Source organism: Notamacropus eugenii, chromosome 4 (genome assembly GCF_028372415.1).
Source record: "Notamacropus eugenii isolate mMacEug1 chromosome 4, mMacEug1.pri_v2, whole genome shotgun sequence".
Classification (NCBI taxonomy): Eukaryota; Metazoa; Chordata; class Mammalia; order Diprotodontia; family Macropodidae; genus Notamacropus; species Notamacropus eugenii.
In genome coordinates this window covers 154,332,314-154,356,135 of record NC_092875.1, presented here as the reverse complement: position 1 = coordinate 154,356,135, position 23,822 = coordinate 154,332,314, and the positions used below count along the sequence as shown (strand labels likewise).

Here is a 23,822-nt window from a genome sequence, read left to right as displayed (position 1 = left end):
CACAGATAAGAGGTAGCATTTTAGGATATGTCCATAAACTGTTTATTAATATCTGCTAAAAAGTCTTCTGATGAAGGATGAGATTGAAGGTTATTTTGTGCCCTTCCTCCCTAGTTAAGGCTAAGGAGAAATGATTTGGGGGCATCAAAGCTAAAGGCAAGTCCTAAATAATGTACTGAAGTGAGAATAGATTTTTCTATTGGACAATAGCAGTGCCCATAAGACATTGGTACTTAGTGTCTGTCATCCATAAATTAGGAAAAGAGTATGGGATAGTGGAAAAAGCAACGAATTTGGAGCTACATAGTCTGAGTTTGAATCCCAGATATGCTGGTGCTTCCCATGTGACATTGGACAAGTCATTTCCTGAGCCTCACTTTCCTTATCTGTAAAATGAAGGAGTTAGACCAGTTGATCTCTTTCTGATTCTACAAATATACATTTCTCAAAGGCAGAGATTGCCTCTTCTTTTACTCTTTGTATCCTCAGAGACTAGTACAGTGCCTTGTAATGGGCACCATTTTGTGTTTCTCTTTGTTCCATGGGTCGCTATGACCAAAGAATTCATCTTCAAATAGCCAACCTACTAATGATGAGACTCTTTATATTTAGCTAGGCTGATCCATAGAAAGCAGACATAATATGTTTCTTAGACTGTGCATAAAGACTGCCCAATATGTGAGAACTTCCCAGAGCTTATGTTTCACTGACAGTAGCACCCAAGAATCCAGGGTCACCGTGACACAGTGGGGCATTAGAAGAGGACATTAGTGGAGACCTTGTACATGTCGCAAAGTCATTTTTCAGTTGTGTTCGACTCTTTCTGACTCCATTTGGGTTTTGTTGTTTTGGTTTTTTTTTTGGCAAAGACGCTGGAGTGGTTTGCCATTTCTTTCTTCAGCTCATTTGACAGATGAGGAAATTGAGGCAAACAGGGTTAAATGACTTGTCCAGATTTGAACTCATAAAGATGTCTTCCTATAAACAGCAGAGGTTTTTTATTTTTAATTTCCTATTTTACCACGAACTTGAGCATCAACAAAACTGACCATACAAAGAAGAGAAAAAGAAGATTGCATATGAAACTCTGAGTATATATACAGTTTGATTTTTAAAATATATTAAATTTATATAAAATATTAAACTTAAAATACTAAATTTATCACAGTGGAACAAAGCTGCCCTGTGTGTCCCCTTCTGAATTTAACTTCTGTTGTATTCTGTATATTTCTTAAAAAATGTTTCCTTAACACTCTTTTCTTCTTTTGCATCATTCTTCTTTTGTCATTAGCCATCAGCCACCCCACCCTAATAACGCCCTTCCTGGTAACAATAATTAAATAGAGTCAAGGAAAACAAATCAACCCATTGGCCATGTCTGCAAATTCATGTCTCATTCTGCCCCTATAGTCCATCATCTCTGCCAAAAGGTGGAGGCATGTCTCATCATCTGTCTTCCGAAGTCATGATCCCTCACAGTGCTGAGCAGCGCTCTGAAATCTCTTGAAGCTACTTTTCTTTACATTTTTATGGTCATCTTCTAAAATGCCCTCCTGGTTTTGCTTCCAGTACAGGTTTTTAAGTGTATTAGGAGCTGGAAGCGATCCTACAGTCTATATAGTCTGACCCTGTCATCTTATAGATGAGTAAATTACCAATAACCTCCTGATTTATTGACTGTTCCAGTCTTTCCCCAAATCACCTGACTCATTACTTTTCATTTCACTTTGTCGACCTGTGGACTTATCTCATTTTACTGTGAAATGACTGAATGTGCCAGGGCTATACTATCACCAGGGATGAAAATAGAAATTATTTGCTCTGGAAATCCAGGTGGAAATGAAGTCACTTGCAGTTGGGTTGTGCCTGAATTGCTTTTCTGTAGGATTCCTAATAATTCCATCAGAGCCAGTGACCAGGCCCCTTGTTTGGTGGATTGGTGACCCTGGGGCCATAGATGACTGCATCGCTGGAGGAAATATTCTAGAGATGACTCAATAGTGTTGGAGAAACACCATTACTTACACATAATCTCATGCCTGAGGCATCTAGGTGGTACAGTGGATAGAACAGGTTTGGAATCAGAAAGAAGGAAGATTCATCTTCCTGAGTTCAAATCTGACCTTACACACTTAGTAGCTGTCACTAAGTGACTCTGGGCAAGTCACTTCACCCTGTTTGCCTCAGTTTCCACATCTGCAAGATGAACTGGAAAAGGCAATGGCAAACCACTGCAATATCTTTGCCAAGTAAACCCCAAATGGGGTCATGAAGAGTTGGATATGACTCAAAAATGGCTAAACAACAAAACCTCATGCCTGGACTATTGGAATAGATTGCTGGGTTGGCATATCTCTCTACTCCACTCAGCTGCCAAAATGATATTCTTAAAGCACAGATCTAACTCTCCCTCCCTCCCTCTCTCTGTCTCTCTGTCTCTGTCTCTGTGTATGTGTGTGCATGTGTCTCTGTCTGTCTGTCTGTCTCTCTCTCTCTCTGTCTCTCTCTCTCTCTGTCTCTCTCTCTGTCTGTCTCTGTCTGTCTGTCTCTGTCTCTCTCTCTGTGTGTATGTCTCTGTCTGTTTCTCTCTCTCTGTCTCTCTCTCTTTGTCTCTGTGTGTGTGTGTGCATGTGTCTCTGTCTGTCTGTCTCTCTCTCTCTGTCTCTGTGTGTGTGTGTGCGTGTGTCTCTGTCTGTCTGTCTCTCTCTCTCTGTCTCTCAATAATTTCCAATAAATGCAATATTTGGCTTTCAAAGCCCTTCATAACCTGTTCCCATCCTCCCTTTTCCAGTTTTCTTACACCTTACACCCCATGCACCTTGAAATTCAGTGACACTGGCCTTGTTGCTATTTCTGGAACTCCACCCTCTGACTCCATGCATCCTCACTGGCTGTCTCCCAAACCTGGAATGCTCTCCCTCCTGACTTTCCTGTCTTCAGCCAAATCACAGCTAAAATCTCATCTTCTGTAGGAAGCCTTTCATGATCCCCCTTAATACTAAGACCTTCCCTCTGTTCTGTATATAGCTTATTTGTACATAGTTGCTTGCATGTTGTTCCTTCATTAAGAAATTCCTTAAAAGCAGGAACTGTCTTTTCCCTTTCTTTGTATCCCCCACAATGAGCATAGTACCCAGCACATAGTAGATGCTTAACAAGTGTTTATTGACCTGACTGACTACAGTACAGGCACTAGGACTGCCAGGATTTAGCATTTCTAGAACAGCTGTACTTGCAGCTCACTTGGAATCCCCAAAGATGTTTTTGGACAACATTTGTGGTATTTTTGTAAACTTCCAGGGGCTGTGGAAAGTACAAATTGGTTTTGATGTGCGCAAACTGATCATAAAGCACGTTTTCCCTGAAGCTTTCCTGATGCCTTTTAGATTGCCCTTGAACCAGACTTATAAGATAGATCCAGATTTGAAAAATGCATGATGTAGAGGAAAGATAAGTGAACTTGGGCATAGGATTTAGATCTAAAGGGAATCTAAGAGATCAAGTAGTCCAGCCTCTTCATTTTACAGATGAATGAACTGATGTCCAGGAAATGTTTCATCTTTTACTTTTGTATCCCTACCACCAGCCCAGTGGCTTGTGCAATTTTTTTTTTAAACCAGACCTGTGATGTCAATAATAAAGGCACTTCTGGTCAAGGAACTCCTCCCAATGCAGAAGAGTGCAATTTAGTTCAACCTTTGGTCAACCCTTTCTTAAAGAGATGGTTTCGGTCATTGAGAGGTTAAGTAGCTTGTCCAGAGTTATACAACCAAGTATTTGCCAGGGATTGGACTTGCACCTAGGGCTTCCTGATTTTGAACTCAGCTCTCTATCCACTACAAAACAGTGCCTTTCATACCTTGTATGTGGAAAGGCTCTTAAAAATGTTAAAGGCACTTTAAAAAGGCTCTTTAAAAAAAGTCCCCACTTGGATAAGTAGTGTTGGAGGTCCTGTTCACAGCACAAGATGTGAAATGTATTAGGAGCATATGGATGGTTTAGAGCTGAGGTTCCTCAGAAACAGTCTTATAGGCTAATCCCTTCATTTTACAGATGAGTAAACTGAAGTCTAGCTGGGTTAAGTGACTTGCCCAAGCAATATTGGCTAAGCCAGGATTCAAAACCTGATCTTCTGGCTGTAAATCAAATTTTGTTTCCACTAGCACATTTACACTCAAGGTTATACTGACTCTCAAGTCAAAGGAACTGAGTTCAAATCCAGTATTTGCTAATGGAGGAATTATTATTATCAAATATATTTTTAAAAAATCTCTCTTTGTATGTGTCTAGCTTACTCAGAACTTATTCTTTGCTTAGATTTGGAGCTTGCTTATTAAATAGAGCTATCAAGAAGGGGAATGGACTGCCTAAAGAGGTGGCAGCTCTTCCCTCATTGGCTGTCTTCAAAGCAGAACGACAGAATGAATGAATGAATGAATGAATGAATGAATGAATGAGTGAAAAAACATATGATAAGTACTTTCTATGTGCAAAGTACTGTGCTAAGTACTAGAGAAACAAATAAGAAAACCAGGCAGTTGATGCTCATTCTACTAGGGAGAGACAATACATGTAAGAGGTTTCAACTATGGGGCAGATGGAAAGGTCCAGTGGTCCTTAGGTTAGAGGAACAAGGCAGATAGATGACACTGCATCTTCTTTCGTGTCATTTCCATTGATAAAACATTACCAATGGAATTCTGATATTAAACCATTTGACAGTGCCAGACACTTTGGTGGTAAGAAATTTCTTTTCAGGCCTGTGGATGCTAAGGAGGCTGGGGCTGCAGCATCTGTAGAAGTAGCCCCAGTAGCTTGTAGGCTCCTTGAGGGCAGGAAGTGTCTTTTGCCTCTTATCTGTGTCCTCAGAACTTGACACAGTGCCTGGCACATAGTAGGTGCTTAATAAATGTTTTTTGATTGATAGTCACCAGCTTGTGTGTATTCACAAGCTACATACCGCTTATTAGGGAGAGGTTTTCTATTCCGATGCAGGTTAAAAAAGATTACCTTTGAGATCCCGTCTCAATTTGGGATTCTGTGACCTAAAGAATCTATCCTGTTTATTAAGGTCTCCAGAGGAGGAAACAGCCCATGTGCTAATCCAGTGTTGAACTATATCACTGCTCAGAAAATGTCATTTCAACTAAATTAATTCCATTGTGCCTCAATTTATGCAATTCCTTTTCCACCCTAAATAGAAGATGGAATCCTAAAGTTAGAATGGACCCTTGAGATCATCCAGCCCAACACTTTTCCCATGCATAAATCACCTCCTACAATACACCCCCAAACTGATTGCGTGCCTCAGTTTACTAATTTGTCAAATGTGGATAATCTTACCTTCTCCACTTTTCTCACATGGATTGTTGTGAAAGACAAATGAGAAAGGAGAAATGGGAGACAGTCTCTCCATTTTGAGGCTCCCTTATTAATGTTGTGGTTGCTGCCATGGGTCTCAGAAAGCCCAGCGTCCTAGACTCCTGGTTTGTAGAACCTACATTCAATGTGTCCACTTGCCAGAGTCACGTTCTACAGAAGACACATTTCCTGTGTTGTCCTGGGAGCCTTGTCAAGACCTCCCACTGTTGGGAGATGGTCTGGTGGTAGAAGTCTCCTCCCTGAAGCCCTTGAGTTTTTAGCCTAGCCTGGACTAAGCAAATGAGCATGAAATCTCAGGCATGGTCCAGCCTTTGGCAAATCCACCCGGACAAGATGACCTAATGTGTCTTTTCCATTTCTTATTTTTATGACTAGGCTCACTGTTTGATTTCTGGCTTCCTTTTCTCTTCCTTGCAGCTGCAGTCCCTGGGATCCAGGCAAACACTTGGGATTCCTTTTCTCATACAATCCTAAGTCCCACGTATGTGTTAGGGTAGCGGAGGTGCTGGGCAGGGGAATCTGAGGCGTTAGCTCGGAAGCTCTGCCTTTTGAGAAGCTCCTTTCCATTCTTCTGGGCGTCATTAATCCCTCTTCCATGAGAATAAGAACAATGAGACTAAACACCGTGAGCATTTTTATAGAGCTTCAAAGTTTGCAAAGTGCTTTATAAATACCTCATTTGATCTTACAACAGCCCTGGGAGATAGGCACAATTATTATCCCCATTTTACAGATGAAGAAACTGAGGCAGAGAGGTTAAGTGAATTGCCCAGGGTTATACAGCTAGCTATTGTCTGAGGCTGGATTTGAGCTCAGGTCTTCCTGATTCTAGGTCCAACATTTCTATTTACTATGCTACCTAGTTGCCTACCCTTATGGTGAAGGAAAAAAGTGTGTGTCTATGTGTGTCTTTATTTTTTTCCTGTATTCATTTTTAATAGTGTTTATTTTTCCAATTACATGTAAAGACAAATTTTAACATTCATTTTTTTAAATTTAAGTTTGAAATTTTCTCCCTCCTCTCATCTCTGTCATCCCTAAGACAGTAAGCAATTTGATATAGTTTATATGTGTGCAATCATGTAAAAATATTTCCATATTAGTCACGTTGTAAAAGAAGAAACAGACCACAAGGAAAAAAACGTACACGTGTCTTTATACAAACAATAGACAGTTACATTTTTGCAAAGTGTATCTGCATCAATAATTTCCAGGCATCCTATCGTTTTCCCATCTTTTTTGTCCTTATTCCAGTCAGTCTTTGAGAAGGGTTTCATGGCTAGACTGGAATTATTTTTACTACCTATACCTGAGTGCTTGAGGACTGAGTAATATGGAAGCTCTTTGGTGTTTGTCTTTTTGACATTATGTCATTTCTTCCCTTAAGATGCCTCTTGGATTGATTCCTTCCTCAGTAACACCCTAGTCGAAGCTCATAATTATCTCATATCTGGATTACTGGAAGGGCTTCCCAGGTCATGTCACCACTCCCATTCCCTCTCCCTTCCAGTTCAACCTGTACACATTATTGCCAGACTAATCTTCCTAAAACACTGATTTTATCACGTTGGTTCTATCTGAGAACCTACAGTAGCTCCCTATCTCCTCCAAGAAAATCCATGAGTACTGGGATGGGAGAGACATGATTAGAAAAGCAGTTCATGTAAAAAATACCTTGAGGGTGTGGAGGTTGAGAATTAATGGATGGCAAGCTCATTATGAATTGGTAGTATGACCTGGCACTAAAATGTTAGACTATATTTAAGTATATTATCTGAAGGAGGAAGATGGTAGCTCCACTATGCTCTGTTATGATTGGACCACATATGGGCTTATAGGAGCACAGAACTAGACTAGATTGGAATAGGCTATGTGGTCCAGCCTCCTTGTTTTACAGATGAGAAAGACTGACATGAAATTGCCCTAAAACACATAGCTAGTAAGAATAAAGATTTGGTTAGTGTTTTTTCCATTGAACATATAGAATTCCATTCTAGGCACCTTAAAGGAAGGACATTGACAAGCTGGTGGTTTTCTAGAATAAGGAGACTCAAAATCATGTCATAGGAAAAAAATTCAGAGATATTTAGTATGGAGAAGAGAAAACTGGGTGAGGGGAGAGTGGTGCTGAGAAGAACATGGTAGCTGCCTTCAAACATTTGAAAGGTTTGGTGGAAGGACTCATCTGAGACCTAAATTTCAACATTTTGGAAGTTGGGCAAGATACAATGTTAGATGCTGGGTTTATCCTGCTTGACACTATAGGGCACTGATGGATAAAAGTTGCAAAGAGGAGGATTCTGACCCAATGTAATGGGCCACAAATTGTTGATGTATACACATAAAAAAATATTGCTGTAAAATTGCCAACCAATGGGGATTTCAAAAAATGCAGAGGGCTGCCTCAGGTGGTGCAGGTTTCTTAATCTATGATTTAACCAACGAACACTTATTAAGTGCCTGGCACTGTGATAAGGATGAGAACTTGACTTGTAGTTTCAGTGATACTGAGAATCCTTTCGTGAAAAAAAACTCCTTTTACCGGTGCAGGTTAGCACCTTCTCTGCCATTTCCAGTCTAAGAGAATTCTCTAGAGCATTGGTGTCAAACTTCGATGGAAATGGAGGTCACAAAACTGTACACAAAGATTCCTCCTGCCGTGTATTGTCTTAGAAAATCACATATGTTCTATTAAGTTTTTATGTATTTCATTAAATATTTCTCAAATACATTTTATTCTGATTTTGGCATCAGTGGGAATGTTTGCTGGTGCAAGATGGCCTGTGGGACTGATAATGGACACCTCTGCCCTATATCACCTAACTGAAGGATCTGATACTTCAACTGAGCTTTGAAGGAAAATAGGGTTTTCAAGAGGAGGAGTTCCAAGAGAAAACATTACGGAAAGAGAGAATAGTAATAATAAAGATAATAAATACTTTTTGTTGTTATTGTTCAGGTGTTTGACCCCTGTCCAACTCTCTGTGACCCCATATGGGGTTTTCTTGGCAAAGATACTGGGGTGGTTTGCTGTTTCCTTCTCCAACTCATTTTACAGATGAGGAAACTGAGGCAACAGAGTTAAATGACTTTCCTTCTTTTCTTCCTTCCTTCTTTTCTCTTCATTTCTGGGGCCACATTTGAACTCAGATCTTCCTGACTCTAAACCTGGTGTTCCATCTACTGCGTCACATAGCTCCTCCTCGAACAAGGCTTTCCTTGTTAATAGATCTTTTAAGTCCCAGGGTACAAAATATAATACTCCCTGCCTCCCCCATCTACTTTTACTGACATCTCATTGCCCAAGGTGGATTGGGGTTGATTTCCTTATGAGATGTTTTAAAGAAATGGAGCAGAAATAAATAATGTTTATATGTCAGGTCCTTTGTAAAGAATTTTTTCAAAAGGTTGGGAGACAGAGTGGTGCAGGAAGAATATTGGAACCCTAGCTCTGCTCCCCTGCATGACCCAAAATTTATGATTCACACTAACTCCTTTCACACAAAAACAGGTGGCCTTTTAACTCATTCTTCACTTAGTGTCCTGAAGTATACCACACCTCCTTGATAACAATAGCATTGTTAATAATAATAAAGTATCCATGGATTCCCTGATGTGAGATATAACCAGGGGCATACAGGAGTCAGCTGACACCTGTTATTAAGAGCTGATTGTTAAATTTTCAGTGTGAACATCTACACCTTGGAAACTGACCAATGCTACATATCAAGAAGGGCAGCAAGGTGGTGCTACGGACAGAGTGCTGGAGCTGAAGTCAGGAAGACTCATCTTCCAGAATTCAAATCTCACTTCAGACACTTTTACTAGCTTTGAACCCTGGGCAAGTCACTTCACCCTGTTTGCCTCCCTTTCCTCATCTGTAAAATAAGCTGGAGAGGGAAATGGTAAATCATTCCAGTATCTTTGCCAAGGAAACCCCAAATAGGGTTACAGAGAATCAGACAAGACTGTAAAATGACTGAACATATCAGGACTTGATTATTGTTATGATGATTGTCTACACATAAGAAAATGATGGAGAAAATGTTAATAATGCAATTTAAACTTGAGTATGCTGTGCATATTTGGTTTTTTTCTTGGAGAGTCAGTTGTTAAACATTTAGAAGTACATCCCAGACTTTCCTGTCCACCGTTGCAGATCCCAACCCTTCTATTAGTTGACATTCTTTGTGAAATCCTAGGTCCAAAAATATTGAACACCTGTTGACTAGTCTGATCCATGACCTCTCGGAACTTAACTGAGCTCCTTCTGGAACAGACCCTCACCAAAGCCCAGTTAGACCTAGTGTTCTATTTGCATAGTTTTTGAGAACCCAAGGCTGCCTTCATACTACAATGAAATATTGGACAACTCCAGTGCAGAAATACTGAGAACATTAAAACATCCCTCACTCCAGCATAATTTTTTTTACATTTCAATGTGTCTTTAATATACACAATTCCTCTTAAAGTAAAATGACTTTATTATTCCCATTTTAGAGATTATAGAATAAAGGCTCAGGAAGGTGGGGAATTCTCCAAGGTCACAATGGTCAGCTGACAACAGATTTGGGACCAGAACCTATGTTTTGAGATTGAGCGCCCAGGATCCTCACTGGGGCTGTCTGTGTTGCACTTCCATGAAAAAAGTAGCTTCAGCCTAACCTTAATGAGCTGCTGGGTGGCTCAGTAGAGAGACCATGAGACCTGAAATCAGAAAGACCTGAATTCAAATCTGGCCTCTGACACTTATCAGATATGTAACCCTAGGCAAGTCACTTAACCTTGTTTACCTCACTTTCCTCATCTGTAAAATGAACTGGAGAAGGAAATGGCATACACTCCAATATATATTTGTCAATCTTTGTGAACTTTAGAATTCAAAGGAATTTTTGAAGTTATCTAGTCCAGTCTCCTTGTTTTCTGGATAAGAAAGCTGAGGTCTAGAGAAGGAAAATAATTTATGCAAGGTAGTAAATGGAAAGGTCAGGATTTGAATCCAGGATATCTGATTCTATATCCAGTGCTCTTTCTACTGTACCACAAAACCTCGATGTCTGTGTCATTATTAAATGTGTTTAATAAGATTTGTTTTTTTACTATCCTCTAAATATTTCTAGTTTCTCTAAGTGACAGAATATATGATCCTGTCTTGTGAATTTGACTGTCATATAATTTTGCCACTAATCTAATTTTGATTTGAGATGTCATGGGCACAAGTAGAAGCACGGGACAGTATTTACCTAGGACTTTATAGTGGGGGCCAAGGTCAGGACCATCAAGGTCTTTTATGTTGGAGGTGTCCAAGGTTCTGATTGAACCTCCCCACTTAGGGAAGGGAGGAGGGAAGAGGGAGGAATGGGGCTGTGGCTGAGAAATCATTGCTCAGTTGGGATCAGATTTTCAGTGTGAACAAGCTAAGTCCAAGAATTAGACAATAACAGAGCTAAAAGAATAGGATGGGAGGAGGGGGTTGAAGAAGTTGGCTCAAATCCAAAAATCAAAACAGAATTTGAGGGAAGAGAGACAGTGGTGCCAAAGACTGTCTCTGAGGTTTGAGCTTCAGTAGTTTAATACCTCTGGCTCCAAGAAACTGTAGCATGTGCAGGGGCCATACTCTGATGAAGAGGTCTTGGCAGAAGGGCTAAACCAGGTTTAGGGGAATCAATAAATCTATAGGTGAGTTAGGGACTTGTCTACACCAAGTATGTGAAGACTTCCTCCAGTGGAATGGGCAGATGAGAACAGTTTATTCCAAAAGCCATGAAGGAGACTGAAGCAAGGGCCTTGGAGCACTTAGAGCTTGGTCATTCACCAGATCCGAGGCCATCTTCAGTTGTCCTGACTTTTGACTTGCCCCTGAACTTCTATGACCCTAGAAGAGAGAGTGAGTCTGATGACTCCGTGTAACTCTGCCTCACTTAAATCCAACTCATAGGAGAGTCAAAACATCAACTGTGATGTCATTGCTCCTCTTTGAAAATGAAGGACTAACAACTGGTGCCAGGTAATTAATTGGGTGCTGAATTAAACAAAGAATTGTCCCAATTCACCACACTTGGTTGGCTTGTGTTTTTGTGATCAGTTGGTCCAATTTTTAGTTTTTTTTGTTGTTTTATGGAAGGAAGCTCTTTCAGCTGGAGAGCACCTGCTGCTCCTGCCCTCCTTCTTCTCCATGGCAAAGGCTAAGTCCATAATGGTGCTTGATGTCTGACTTCTTCCATTAGAATGTGAGCTCCTTGAAATCAGGGACCATATTTTGCCTTTGATTCCTCATTACTTAGCCTAGAGCACGACAGATAGTGAGTGCTTAATAAATTGCTTATTGATTGACCCTGTGCACATTTAGTATAAAGCTAAGAATTTAGAATAGATGGAGCATGAAATGATACATTTCTACCGGATTAACATCTTGCCCTTAAAGTATTTTTTCATGTCACTACCCTGCTGATGAACTTTTAACAGGTCCTCAGGGTCAGAGAATATAATCCAAATCTTTTAACCCAGAACCTAGGGTTCTAGAAAGAGCACTGGGTGAACATCTGAAGACTTAAATTTGACTCTTGGCTCTGCTCCTTACTAGAAGTATACACTTGGGAACTCATGTAACTTCTCTGTGCCTCAGTCTCCTCATCTGTAAAATTGGGGAAATGATACTTGTGCTACCCACCATATAGGACTGCTATAACAAGTGTTTTTAAACTCCTAAGCACTATCTAAATCTAAGTTTGGGTTATTTATTACTATCCTGCCTCAACTTACATGTCTAACCTTATTAGAAAATAATTAGTAGAAATTAATACCAAATCCGAACTCTTTGCTCTCTATAGATTATTCTCCTCACTGTTCCCAGCATACTTTATGCTAATTTAGGCTTGAAACCTTTGTTTACATTTTCCTTTCATGCTCTCTGCCCATGCTGGCCAGAGTGTCCTTCCCTTCTCCCCTCTACTGATCCAGACCTTACTTATCCTTCACAGTTAACTCAAGTCCCACCTCCTCCATGGGGTTTTCTGGATTACTTCAGCCCATGCTATTCTTCTTCTCCAGCCACCAGCCACCACTGGATCTTTGCTCAACCTTATTTCTAAATGCCTTAATATGTCTATGCCTTAGATCTTCAGCTAGATCATACTTTTCTGCAAGGCAGGAGTCAGATCTAATGCTTCTTGGATGGGTGCTTGCACAGAGGGGGCGCTGAATGATTCTTTGTTGAATGAAGGAATGAAGATTTTTGCAGTTCTGAAAAGTGCTGATTACAAAGATCTCCAGGAAAGCAAATAACAAAACTAGGAATATAAGGTAAATTTGTTACTCAATTCTGTTGGGGTCCAAAAAGAGTGGATTGGATTCTGAATTATTCCCATAGAGATAGAGACAAAGGCCCAGGGAGCTGGGAGGGGAAAGATGGAGACTTATAGAAAGCCAAAATGCAATTCATTATCTTTGCAGAAATACTCGGGGATCAAGGTAGAAACCATTAGTGCTGGTGAAAGAAAGAAAGGAAGAAAGGAAGGAAGGAAGGAAGGAAGGAAGGAAGGAAGGAAGGAAGGAAGGAAGGAAGGAAGGAAGGAAGGAAGGAAGGAAGGAAGGAAGGAAGGAAGGAAGGAATACCATTTGTTTCATGCCACAGAAGAATAAAAAGAGCACTCTCTTGTTCCACCTCTGGTAGAATGGTCTGTGCCTGGAGGACTTCAGTGTTGTTACCTGGAATCCCCATGTTATCTGGAGCTCAGAGAATTTGTGGTGTCATGAGCATTGGAGCCTTCTAGACAGACAGATGAGCCCCTGCCGGGTTCTCTCTGGCTCTGAAGGCTGGTCTGGCTACCTTAGTTCAGGTCATTATTGTTCCTCCCTCTCGAACTGTCTTTATATTTCACGTAGCACTTCCCAGCTTGCCAAACACTTTCATGACATTATTTCAGTGACCGCATGCAGGCCCAAAGTGTTGTGTTCTTTGAGCATTTCTTCCATGCTGGCAATAATCAGAGCAATGCTTGAAAGGAAATTGAATGCAATGAAGTACTTACCCTGTGTCAAGCACTGTGCTAAGTGCTGGAGACACAAATAGAAAGGAAGTATCTGCTCTCAAGAAGCTCCTATTCTAATGAAGGAAGAGTCCAGCTTCAGGGCAGACAGAAAGGCCCACTAGCCAGGGTGGGTTGTAAGGCCTGATAGACCTTGGAGACTTGAGGCTACATGTGGCCTTCTAGGTCCTTGGGTGCAGCCTTTTGACTGAGTTCCAAGTTTTACAGAACAAATTCTTTTATTAGCAGGAGTTGTTCTGTAAAGTTTGGAGGACCTAGAGGGCCACATGTGGCCTCAAGGTTGCAGGTTCCTCACTCCGACCTTGGAGAATAATGACAAGGCAGGAGATCCTTGACCAATGAGTATCATGAAGGAACCAATGACTCTTAAATTTGAATGGAGCTCTGGATATTTCCTTAGGAAGGAGCAGGGATGGGCAGGGGTAGGCCTGTGTGGAGAGACAGTATAGACATCTAAGAAGGGGCGTCCAGTGCCTGGTGGGAACTAGTGTTGAGGAGGAAAACAGCTCCCTGAAGCAGATGCCTGCTGGGCTCTTGGACACGTTCTAATACATGAAGGGTAGGTGGGTTGGAGAAGAGAAGAGAAAGATGACCTGCTCCTGGGAGGAGCTCCTCTTGCTTTGCCCTTGAGCTATTGCTTCCATACTACATCTTCCATTTGATCTTTATGAGAACCCCATGATATAGGTAATTTTAAGTCAGAAGAAAAGTAATTATCTATGATTTAATTCATGGAGGGACCTCCTGATGAAAAAACTCCCATTGCTAAGGCAAGTCAGCAAAACTGACCTTTTTGTTGTTCAGTCATTCCAATCACGTCTGACCCTTCATGACCCTGTTTGGAGCTTTCTTGGCAAAGATACTGGAATGGTTTGCCATTTCCTTCTTTGGGATATTCTACAACTGAGGTAAACAGGTGATTTTCTCAGGATCACACAGCCAGTATGTTAGAGGATTTCAAACCCAGTTCTTTCTCACTCTGAAGTCAGTGATATATATCCATTATACTATACTGATTCTTAGGCAATAATAATACATGAGATATATATTAGTACTTTAAAGTCTGCATGGAACTTGTTTTACTAGATTCACAACCCTATGAAATAGGTTTCATGGGTACAATTATGACCATTTTACAGATGAGAAACTGAAACTTAGAGACATCTCTAGTAAATGTGAGAGGCAGGAGATAAATACAGGTCTTCCTGACTTCAAGTTCAGCATACTCTCTACTATATCCACACGGCTTCTCTAGGTAGCACAAGTATATAGCCCCTCTCTTAGAGGTGAAGGACTGAGGTCCAGATTGGAGAAATATTTTTATCAAAAGTCACATAGCTATTAAGATTTGAATTCAGATCTTCTTATTCTAAGGAAGGCTACCAAAATAAAACTTCTTTTTTTAATCCAACATGATGTGCCAATAAGAGAAAAACATCTACTGTGATAAAATATCAGTCAAGATAGTCAAATGTGGTTACCAGTTCTGAATCTGTCTAGTGCTTTTTCCATCATATTTTGCCACCTCTCAATGGCATGGCATCTCTTGTTGTTGGGCATGATGCAAAGAACCTTGGCTCAAGTCCCAACATGACTTAGACAAGTTCCTTCACCTCTGTGACCCAATTTCCTCTTATGTAAAAACAGAAGGTTTGACTGAATGATCTTTGTGATGTCTTCTAGATCCAAATCTATGAGTCTGTCAGTCAATCATACGTGTGATGCTCACCATTGCTTAGGAAATACTGATGAGGCTGTGTAGGGAGCCAAATGTGCAATCCACAGGAAGTCTATACTGCTAGGTCCCAATGAATGCTAATAATGAGTGCCATGAAGTAGTCCTATGTATCTGAAGTTATCATTATTTTATATTGTATATAACATTACATAAATATATCATACATGCTATATGTGACCACATTATTATGTAGTTAGCTATTAAGGGTTATATTTTATAAAAAATGGCCATTGGTTCCAACCCAATGAAAACATGCAGTTCAAATAAAACTTGGTCTTCATAGGATTTGTTTCTTGCATCCATCTGGACTTTGCTGTGTCTCAGAGTTTAGAGAGATCTGGATGCTGTCATTCCTCAGTTTGGTCTGAATTTGGCACTTAGTTGGTTTTTCTCTTAGTATGCCTGTCTGTCAAAGATCTTCTTCATTCAGTTATCTTAATTCCTGTCCATCAGTGCATCACTTTCAAGTCAAGCCATCACCCTCCTGATCTCATTGGTCCTCTCTGAGAGCAAAGGATGAACCACAACAAATAGCAGCCTAGTGTTTAACTACTGAATGGATGTTGCCTCAGACAAAATGAGACAGAGAAAGACCTCAGGTGTCCCCTAAGTCATCCCTAGTCATCCTGACTTTTGTCTTGCCACCGGACTCTGATGATTCTGGAGGAAAGAGTGAGGTTGATGACTTTGCACAGCCCTACCTTATTTTGATCCAATTCACTTGGTAATCAAGACTTCACCCTCCTGATGTCATTGGTCCTCTTCAAGAACAAAGAACAACAACCTACAGAGGTTATGTTTCCCCATTAGAATGTAAGCTTCTTGTGGGCAAAGACTGTCTTTTTTGCTTATCACATTGCCTAGCACAAAGTAAGTCTTTAATAAATGCTTTTTTCTTTCTTTCTTCCTTCCTTCCTTCTTTCTTTCTCTTTCTATCTATCCCATCCATCTGTCTTTATATATCTATATCTAATCCATTTATCTACCCATCCATCTATCTGTCTCCATTAATGATAACAAACCCACAAATTGTACATAGTACACTCCTAATCTCCTGTGCTTTTCCTTTATCACAGAAAGCTCATGTGAAAACAAGCAAGCAGACCTTGTCTTCATCATTGACAGCTCCCGCAGTGTCAGCCCCCATGATTTTGCGAAGGTGAAGGAATTCATTGTGACCATCTTGCAGTTCCTGGACATTGGCCCTGATGTCACCAGGGTGGGCTTGATCCAGTATGGCAGCACCGTCAAGAATGAGTTCTCACTAAAGACTTTCAAGAGAAAGTCCGAGGTGGAGAGAGCTGTCAAGAGAATGATGTATTTGGCCACCGGCACCATGACTGGGCTGGCCATCCAGTATGCAGTGAACATTGCCTTCTCTGAAGCTGAGGGGGCTCGGCCTCTCAGAGAAAATGTGCCCCGGATTATTATGATTGTGACAGATGGGAGACCGCAGGACCCAGTGGCTGAGGTGGCAGCAAAGGCAAGGAATACGGGCATCTTGATTTTTGCCATTGGTGTGGGTCAGGTGGACTACAACACTCTGAAGTCCATTGGGAGTGAGCCTCATGAAGACCACATTTTCCTGGTGGCCAACTTTAGCCAGATTGAGACTCTGACTTCAGTGTTCCAGAATAAACTATGTGGTAAGAAGAAACTTTATTTACTACAGTGGCTGCCTTGCCTTCCCCCACCTGCAGGTTAAGTTCATTTCAAGTAGACAGGGGTTTGTGAAATGTCTAAGAAAACTTTTATTTTTCAACTAAAATGATTTTCCATTAGTGTTTATGGAAAACTCATCCCCAGGGGCAGTGTTCCATAAATTCAATCCAAGATTCGAAAATAGATCCACTCTATTTTTTTATTATAATAATGTTATTAATAATAATAATAATCACCAACATTTATATAGCACTTTAAGGTTTGAGAAGTACTTTACATATATATCCGACTTGATTGTTTTTAAATTACCCTTCCTTCTGGCTAGGAAGGCCATTTATCTAAATTGAGCCCTCTCTTCTTTAAAGATTCAACTCGAGCACTGCCTTCTACATGGAATGTCTCCTGATTCCCCAAATGCCTCGTGCTATCCCTCCCAGATTACATGGTATTTAACTACCCAATGACCCCAGCTGCAGCCTTCCTAATTAATTTATTTGCTTTATATTTTTATGTATGTATGAGTAACAATGGGGCAGGGCAGATGGAAGGCTGGCCTTAAAGCCAAGAAAAAAATCAGTTCAACCACCCCACTGAATGCCATCTAGTCTAACTCGTAAATTAAAAAAGATCCCTACTATACCATCCCTGACAAATGGTCACATAGCGTCAGCGTGAAGACCTCCAGTGAAGGGGAACCCACTTCTTCTCAAGGCAGCCAAAGAGATGAGATGGCTACCATAAATCCCTCCCCCCAATTTCCTGGTGCCAAAGCCTCTTTTCTCCACCAGGCAGGTGACCCCTGCTACATTTCAATCTCGACACTAGAAGCATGTGGCTTGGTCTTTTGAAACAGTATGTCAGTGCCAGAGCCAATCAATCAGCAACCATTTACCAAGTTCTTGCTGTGTGTCAGTTACTGTGCTCAGGGCTGGAGATACAAATTTTAAAAATAAAATAATCCCAACTGTCAAGTGGCTCCTGTCCCTAACTGCTGCCAGGAGATGGTGATGAGGAAGGTTGATGGGTTGAGGGAGGAGGAGGGACTGGGGAGAAATTTTTTAATGATAAACCATTTGTCTCACTTTATTCTCAGTAATTTTTTGCATGATAAATAATAGTTTGTTATTTTCCAAAAATGAAAAATTACTCTTGACCAATCTACTTGGGGGAAGGTAAGAGATATTTGTTTATACACTGTTGTGCTGCTGCCTCTGGCAGAGACTTTGTTTTAGTATAAAGTAAAGGACATTATCAGTCCCAAAAAGACTTCTTAAGGGTTCCCAATGGAGTTTTAAAAGCCATTTAAATCAAAGATGAATAAATGAGTGAATGAAAGAAAGAAAAAGCATTTATTAAGTGCTTACAATGTGCAAAGCACTATACTAAGCAGCAGAGATACAAATAGAAAAGCCAGATGGCCCCAGCTCTCAAGGATCTCACATTCTGCAGCTAAAAGTCAGATGAAAAGGTCCCATGATACTTAGGGTGAAGCAACAAAGCAGGTGGCAAAGCATCCTTCTTTAATGACATTTCCACTGATAAAACCATCTCCATTTCTGATGTGGAATTATTTGACAGGATATTGGTGGCAACAACATTCATTTCTGGGTCTTCAGAAGCTGTGGCTGCTGAGGAGGTAGTGGCTACACCTTTTATTTCTGCTTAATAGTATTTTATTTTTTCCAATTACATGTAAAGATAGTTTTTAACATTCACTTTTACAGAATTTTGAGTTCCAAATTTTTTTTTTCCTTCCTCAGTCCCCTCTCCTTCCCCAAGATGGCAAGCAATCAGATGTAGGCATCTAATCATATTAAACATATTTCCACATTAGCGATGTTTGAAAGAAGAATCAGAACAAAAGAGAAAAAAATGAGAAAAAAAAAAGAGAAAAGAGAACGTTTTGATCTGCATTCAGACTCCATAGTTCTTTCTCTAGATATGGATATAGATATGGACATAGATATCATGAGTCTTTTGGAATTGTCTTAGATCCTTACATTGCTGAGAAGAGCTAAGTCTATAAAAGTAGGTCATTGCACTATGTTGCTGTTACTGTGTACTGTGTTCTGGTTCTGCTCAGCATCAGTTCATGCAAGTCTTTCCAGGTTTTTCTGAAATTCACCTATTCTTCATTTCTTATAAAACAATAGTTTTCCATCACATTCATATACCACAACTTGTTCAGCCATTCCCCAATTCTTGGGCATCCCCTCAATTTCCAATTCTTTGTCACTACAAAAAGAGTTGCTATACACATTTTTGTACATATGGGTCCTTTTACCTGTTTTATGATCTCTTTGGGATACAGACTTAATGGTGATATTGCTGGATCAAAAGGTATGAACAGTTTTACAGAGACAACACCTTTAAAGGGAGTTGCCAGTTCTCATCTCTTCAAGGGTTGAGTTCTTAGATGATGACTGTAGGGACTGGACTGGAAGCAGGGCCAGTGGTTGCTGATATTAGAGAAACTCTTGGGCCCAAGGCCCTGAGCTGTTTCCATTGCCGTCTAAGTAACATAGTTTGACCTGCCTGACACATACAACCTTCTGTCTCCTAGGTGCCTTGCTACTTCATCTAGGTGGGCCTGCCTGTGCTGTGGATGTTGGTGGTCAGTTGGGGGCAGTGGTTGCCTCTTTCTCCCTTGGATGATAATTGTGGGGGCTGTGCCAGTAGTCTGGGAGGCACTGCTATTCCCATGACTCTTTACTCATCCATTTAAAGGCACTTGGTTAGTGGTTGGCATTGATAGTGGTGAGGATAGCAGATCCATTCTCCATAAAGCTAGATAAAGCTACTTAATTATAAAATAGGTTGCCTCAGGAGGTAATGAGTTTCCCTTCTTGGCTCTGTTCTTGACTTTCTGGTCTTCAAAAGCATGTCTCATCAATTGATTGGCAGTTGGTGGGAGCCATTGGCTCCTTCTCCCATTGAGACAGCTGTGGGAGCTGGACTGAAGCAGAACTTCCATCAGTGCCTGGGACCTCTGACCCTGGAACCTCTAACCACCCTTGCATACTTTTCCCTCTGCATCATTCCCTTGCAGGCAAGCTTTTCTTCTGTCATTGGTGACTTCCTCCTGAAGCCTCTTTTATGAAAGGACGAAGGCTGGTCAGTCTCTATTCCCCGGCTGGCTCTGCTCCTGACTTTCTAGACTTCAAAAACATGCCCCATCTGGGTACCTTCATTCTTCCCTCCATATCCCAAACCTTTCAAGTTCCCTTTTCTGAATTGTCTTCCCCGATCAGAACATAAGCCCATTGAGGGCAAGAGTTCCCTTTATTTTTGTTTATATTTGTATCCCTGATGCTTAGCCAGTGCCTGGAAGAGAATAAGCATTTAATAAATGCTTGTTTCATTCTTTCAGTCACTTGAAGTCTTGAGTCATCCTGATGAATATCTGGTCACTGAATTCAGATGGTTCAGGAGGAGAAGTGAGGCTGGTGACCTGCACAGCTCTCTCTCACTCAAAACAAAGTTAACTGCAAGTGATGTCACCATCTCTCTGATGTTACAGTCCTCTTCAAAAGCAAAGGACAAACAAAACAACCTGAGGTCTTCAAGTAGAAGCAAATAACCTCCTCTTGGGGTATTGTAGAGGAGATCTCTGTTGAGATCAGGGTTGGACTAAAGGATCACTGAACTGGGTTATCTTCCAACTCTAAGAGTCTGTGATACTCATTTTTTTTAATCCTGTGAAATTGATTTTATACAAAAGGTATCATAAAAGAGAGAAGAACTTTTTCCTATGCATCCCTTGGGAAATGTTCATAGGGGTAGCTTTCTGGGGTTCCCCTAAAGGCCATTATTTTTGCTGTGCACTATTAATATGTGAGTTAAAGCAGACTGGAAAAAAATATATTTGGTAGAATCCTTCAAAACTATTTTCAAGGTTTATTGCTTGAAATGACTTCTGCAGAATTTACAATCTTCCTTTCCTGGAATATTAAAAAAAACAATTGATTCAGTAATAGCTTTGACTGTTTATTCATTTGGATTGGAAACTTTAAATGGAGGTGCTTTTTTTTTTTTAGTAACCTCTCTGGTGTTAGTAAAGAAACAAATCTCAAGGTAATATGACAAGGCCAACAAGATAGCCCAACCCCATGGTCTTCAGTATTGACATGTCTTTAGGCTTTTTCCTACCTTCCCTTACAAAGACGCAGGAAACCTAAGAGGCATCTCCTTGTCCATCACATTCTTTTCAATGTAGGAACTCAGCATTAACTCTGATGAAATCTTATTCATAGGGATAGGCCTTGGAATTTCATTGGTATAGGGAACTCTCAGATGGAAAAACTCCTTCTACCAATGCAGATCAGCTCCTTCTCTGTAACTCCTAGTTTTAAGTTTCCTAGATTAGAAATGTCATACATATGGGCCACTGTACACATGCAGCCTGCAAAATTTCCTAGCACAGCCAGAACCAGATAAAATGGAAGTCAATATATGGGTGGTAGGGATCCTTATGTATGATTTAGCAGTCCCCATTTCTGTTTGAATTTGACATCACTAGCCTAGAGTGCTGTGACTTACCCAGCGTCACACAGCCAGTATGAGTCAAAAGCAGGTGTTTATCACTTGCAGTATGACTCTCTGTCCCCTAAGCTGTACTGCTCAGGAAATGAAAAATGCACTCAGAGAACACAGGCTGCTCTGTAACAAGCACTTTGCTTTCCAGAAGCTGGTACAGTCTTTAGATTGTTTCAGCAAAAGTTAAGACCCCAAAGGAGCAAAGAGTCCTCTCTCCTCTGCCCTCCACTCCTCACAAGTCAGACAGACTCTTCACTGGCAGAAAACCCTGCAATTCTGAAGCCCTAAATGAGTAGCCCATAATAACCTGCTATGAAACTAAGTAGGTAAGATTTTGAAAGCAAAGGAAACCTTTTAGGAGCCAGTGTTTAATTCCAGTATGTTCCTGTTGCCTTACTTCAGGGTGTTATGTCACAAGCCAGCGGCCAAAATACCCAAGATGTGTGGCCAGATGCTCTGAGGCACCAGCATTCTGAACAGATGTTTCCAAGCTTTGGTTCTCTATTCACTTAATACATAACAGCTGTTGGTATTCCCAAGGCCCAAGTACCAGAGCATGAGATCTCTGGGGTCTATAAGAAGTCAGACTTCTGGACTTTCATCCCAAAGGCCTAATCTAGACATAGGCTAGTCAGTTGGGTAGTACAGAGTGTTGGGCTTGGAGTCAGGAAGACCTGAGTTCAAATCCTGCCTCTGATGCTTTCTAGTTGCATGACCCTGGGCAAATCACTTAACCTTTCTCACTTACAGTTTCCTCATGTATAAAATGGGTATAGTGCCTATCTCCCAAGGTAGTTGGGAGGATCAGATGAGGTCATTTGTAAGGTGCTTTGTAAACCTCAAAGGACAATATCAAAGCTAACCATTGTTATTATTATAGGCTGATATCTTAAGGATCAATGTCTGAGAATCGTTGAATTCCAGAATCTTAGCACTAGAAGGTTGTCACCAGGGTGGGGATGTTAAACCAGTTCTGACACATGACAGGGCTGAGTTCGAGGAGTTTGGACTTCATCTAGCAGTCTGTTTATGGTTCTGTTGCTTCCTGCAATTTTTGTTAGGGACTCCCTCAACACACTCATAGGTGGTCCTGTTATGAGTGCCCAGAATTTATTAAGCTTATTATGTGAAAGTGGCTGTGCTGAGTTCTGGGGTTGTAACAATGAATAAAACGAAATCCCTTTCCTCAAGGAACTTGTACTCTAGCAAGGTACATAAGGGGCATAAAGAGAAGAAATATAACTTAGAATAAGAATTCTTAACCCAAGTCCCATGAACTTTTTTAAACAAATATTTTGATTACTATGTTTCAATATAATTGACTTTCTTTATATTTCAAAGGAATCCTTTGTAGTCCATATTTTTCATGAATTTAAAAACATTATTCAAAGGAGTAGTAGTTTTCACCAGACTGCCAAAGGGAGTCTGTGGCATAAAAAAGTTAAGAACTCTGACTTAGGATGTGATTAATACATAGAAAAGGTCTGAGACATTCAGATCGCTTGCAGATGGGGAGATGGCACTTGGGCTAGGTCCTGAAAGGGAAGAATAATTTCAAAAGGTAGGAATAGGGTTGAGAAGTAATGGGTTTGGGCACAAAAAATAGTTTGGACAAAGGCATGGAAGTAGGAATAAGATGGATGAATTTAAGGAATGATGAGGGGATCCAATTTGGGTGGAATATAGAGTTTGTGAAAGGGAAGTGAGTAAGAAAAGGAAGAGTAAGTGGGAGTAAGAAAGGAAACCATAAAGTCGGAGTTATAGGTTTAGGACCAGAAGGAAGCTTGAAGGCCATTTTGCTGATAAGAAAACTGAGGGGCAGGAAAAAGTAACATACCCAAAATCAATAGGTAGGAAGTGGCAAATCCACTTATGATCAGGTCACCTTGCAAAAGGCCTTGAATGCCAGGCTAAGGTGTTTGTACAACATTCAGTGGACAGGAGGCATTTAAGTTTTTAAAAGGGAGAAAGATGTGATCAAGTGTGTGTGTACACATGTGTGCATGTACACATATACATATATGTATATATATCTATACATATGACTGACAGTAGTACAAAGGTAAATTAGAGCCGGAATATTAGAGGGAGACTTATTAGGAGGCTATATCAATAGGCTAGGTATGAGGTAATGAGAGCATTAATTAAGTTAATTATTAATTAATTAGGATAGCTTTGATTCAGGGATCAATCAGTCTCATATTTCTTTGCACTTATCACACATTCTCATTTGAATGATAGTGTTGTATATTATTTATCGAAGTCCTCCTTCACTACTTTGCCAAAGTATGGAGGAGGTAACCCTGGTTTCTCAAAGGCTATATCAGGAGATTGCAAGGTTCTCCCATGCTGAGAAGGCTTCGTGTTTGACTGCAGGAACAATTCATGGAGGCTACTTCCCAAGGACTAGACTGTCTAAGTGAAGAGAGGTTCATCTTCGATAGACAGACCACTTG

The 23,822-nt window shown here is 40.6% G+C and overlaps 1 protein-coding gene across 3 annotated transcripts in view; it reads left to right on the top strand.

Annotated features, from left to right (window-relative positions):
- MATN2 (matrilin 2) overlaps positions 1–23,822 on the top strand; it is a 203,856-nt gene that overhangs the window by 52,756 nt on the left and 127,278 nt on the right. For all 3 annotated transcript variants that reach the window (XM_072603435.1, XM_072603436.1, XM_072603434.1), the window contains exon 3: positions 16,245–16,814. In XM_072603435.1, coding sequence (XP_072459536.1) covers positions 16,245–16,814 — 570 coding nt within the window. The remainder of the gene's footprint in view (positions 1–16,244; positions 16,815–23,822) is intronic.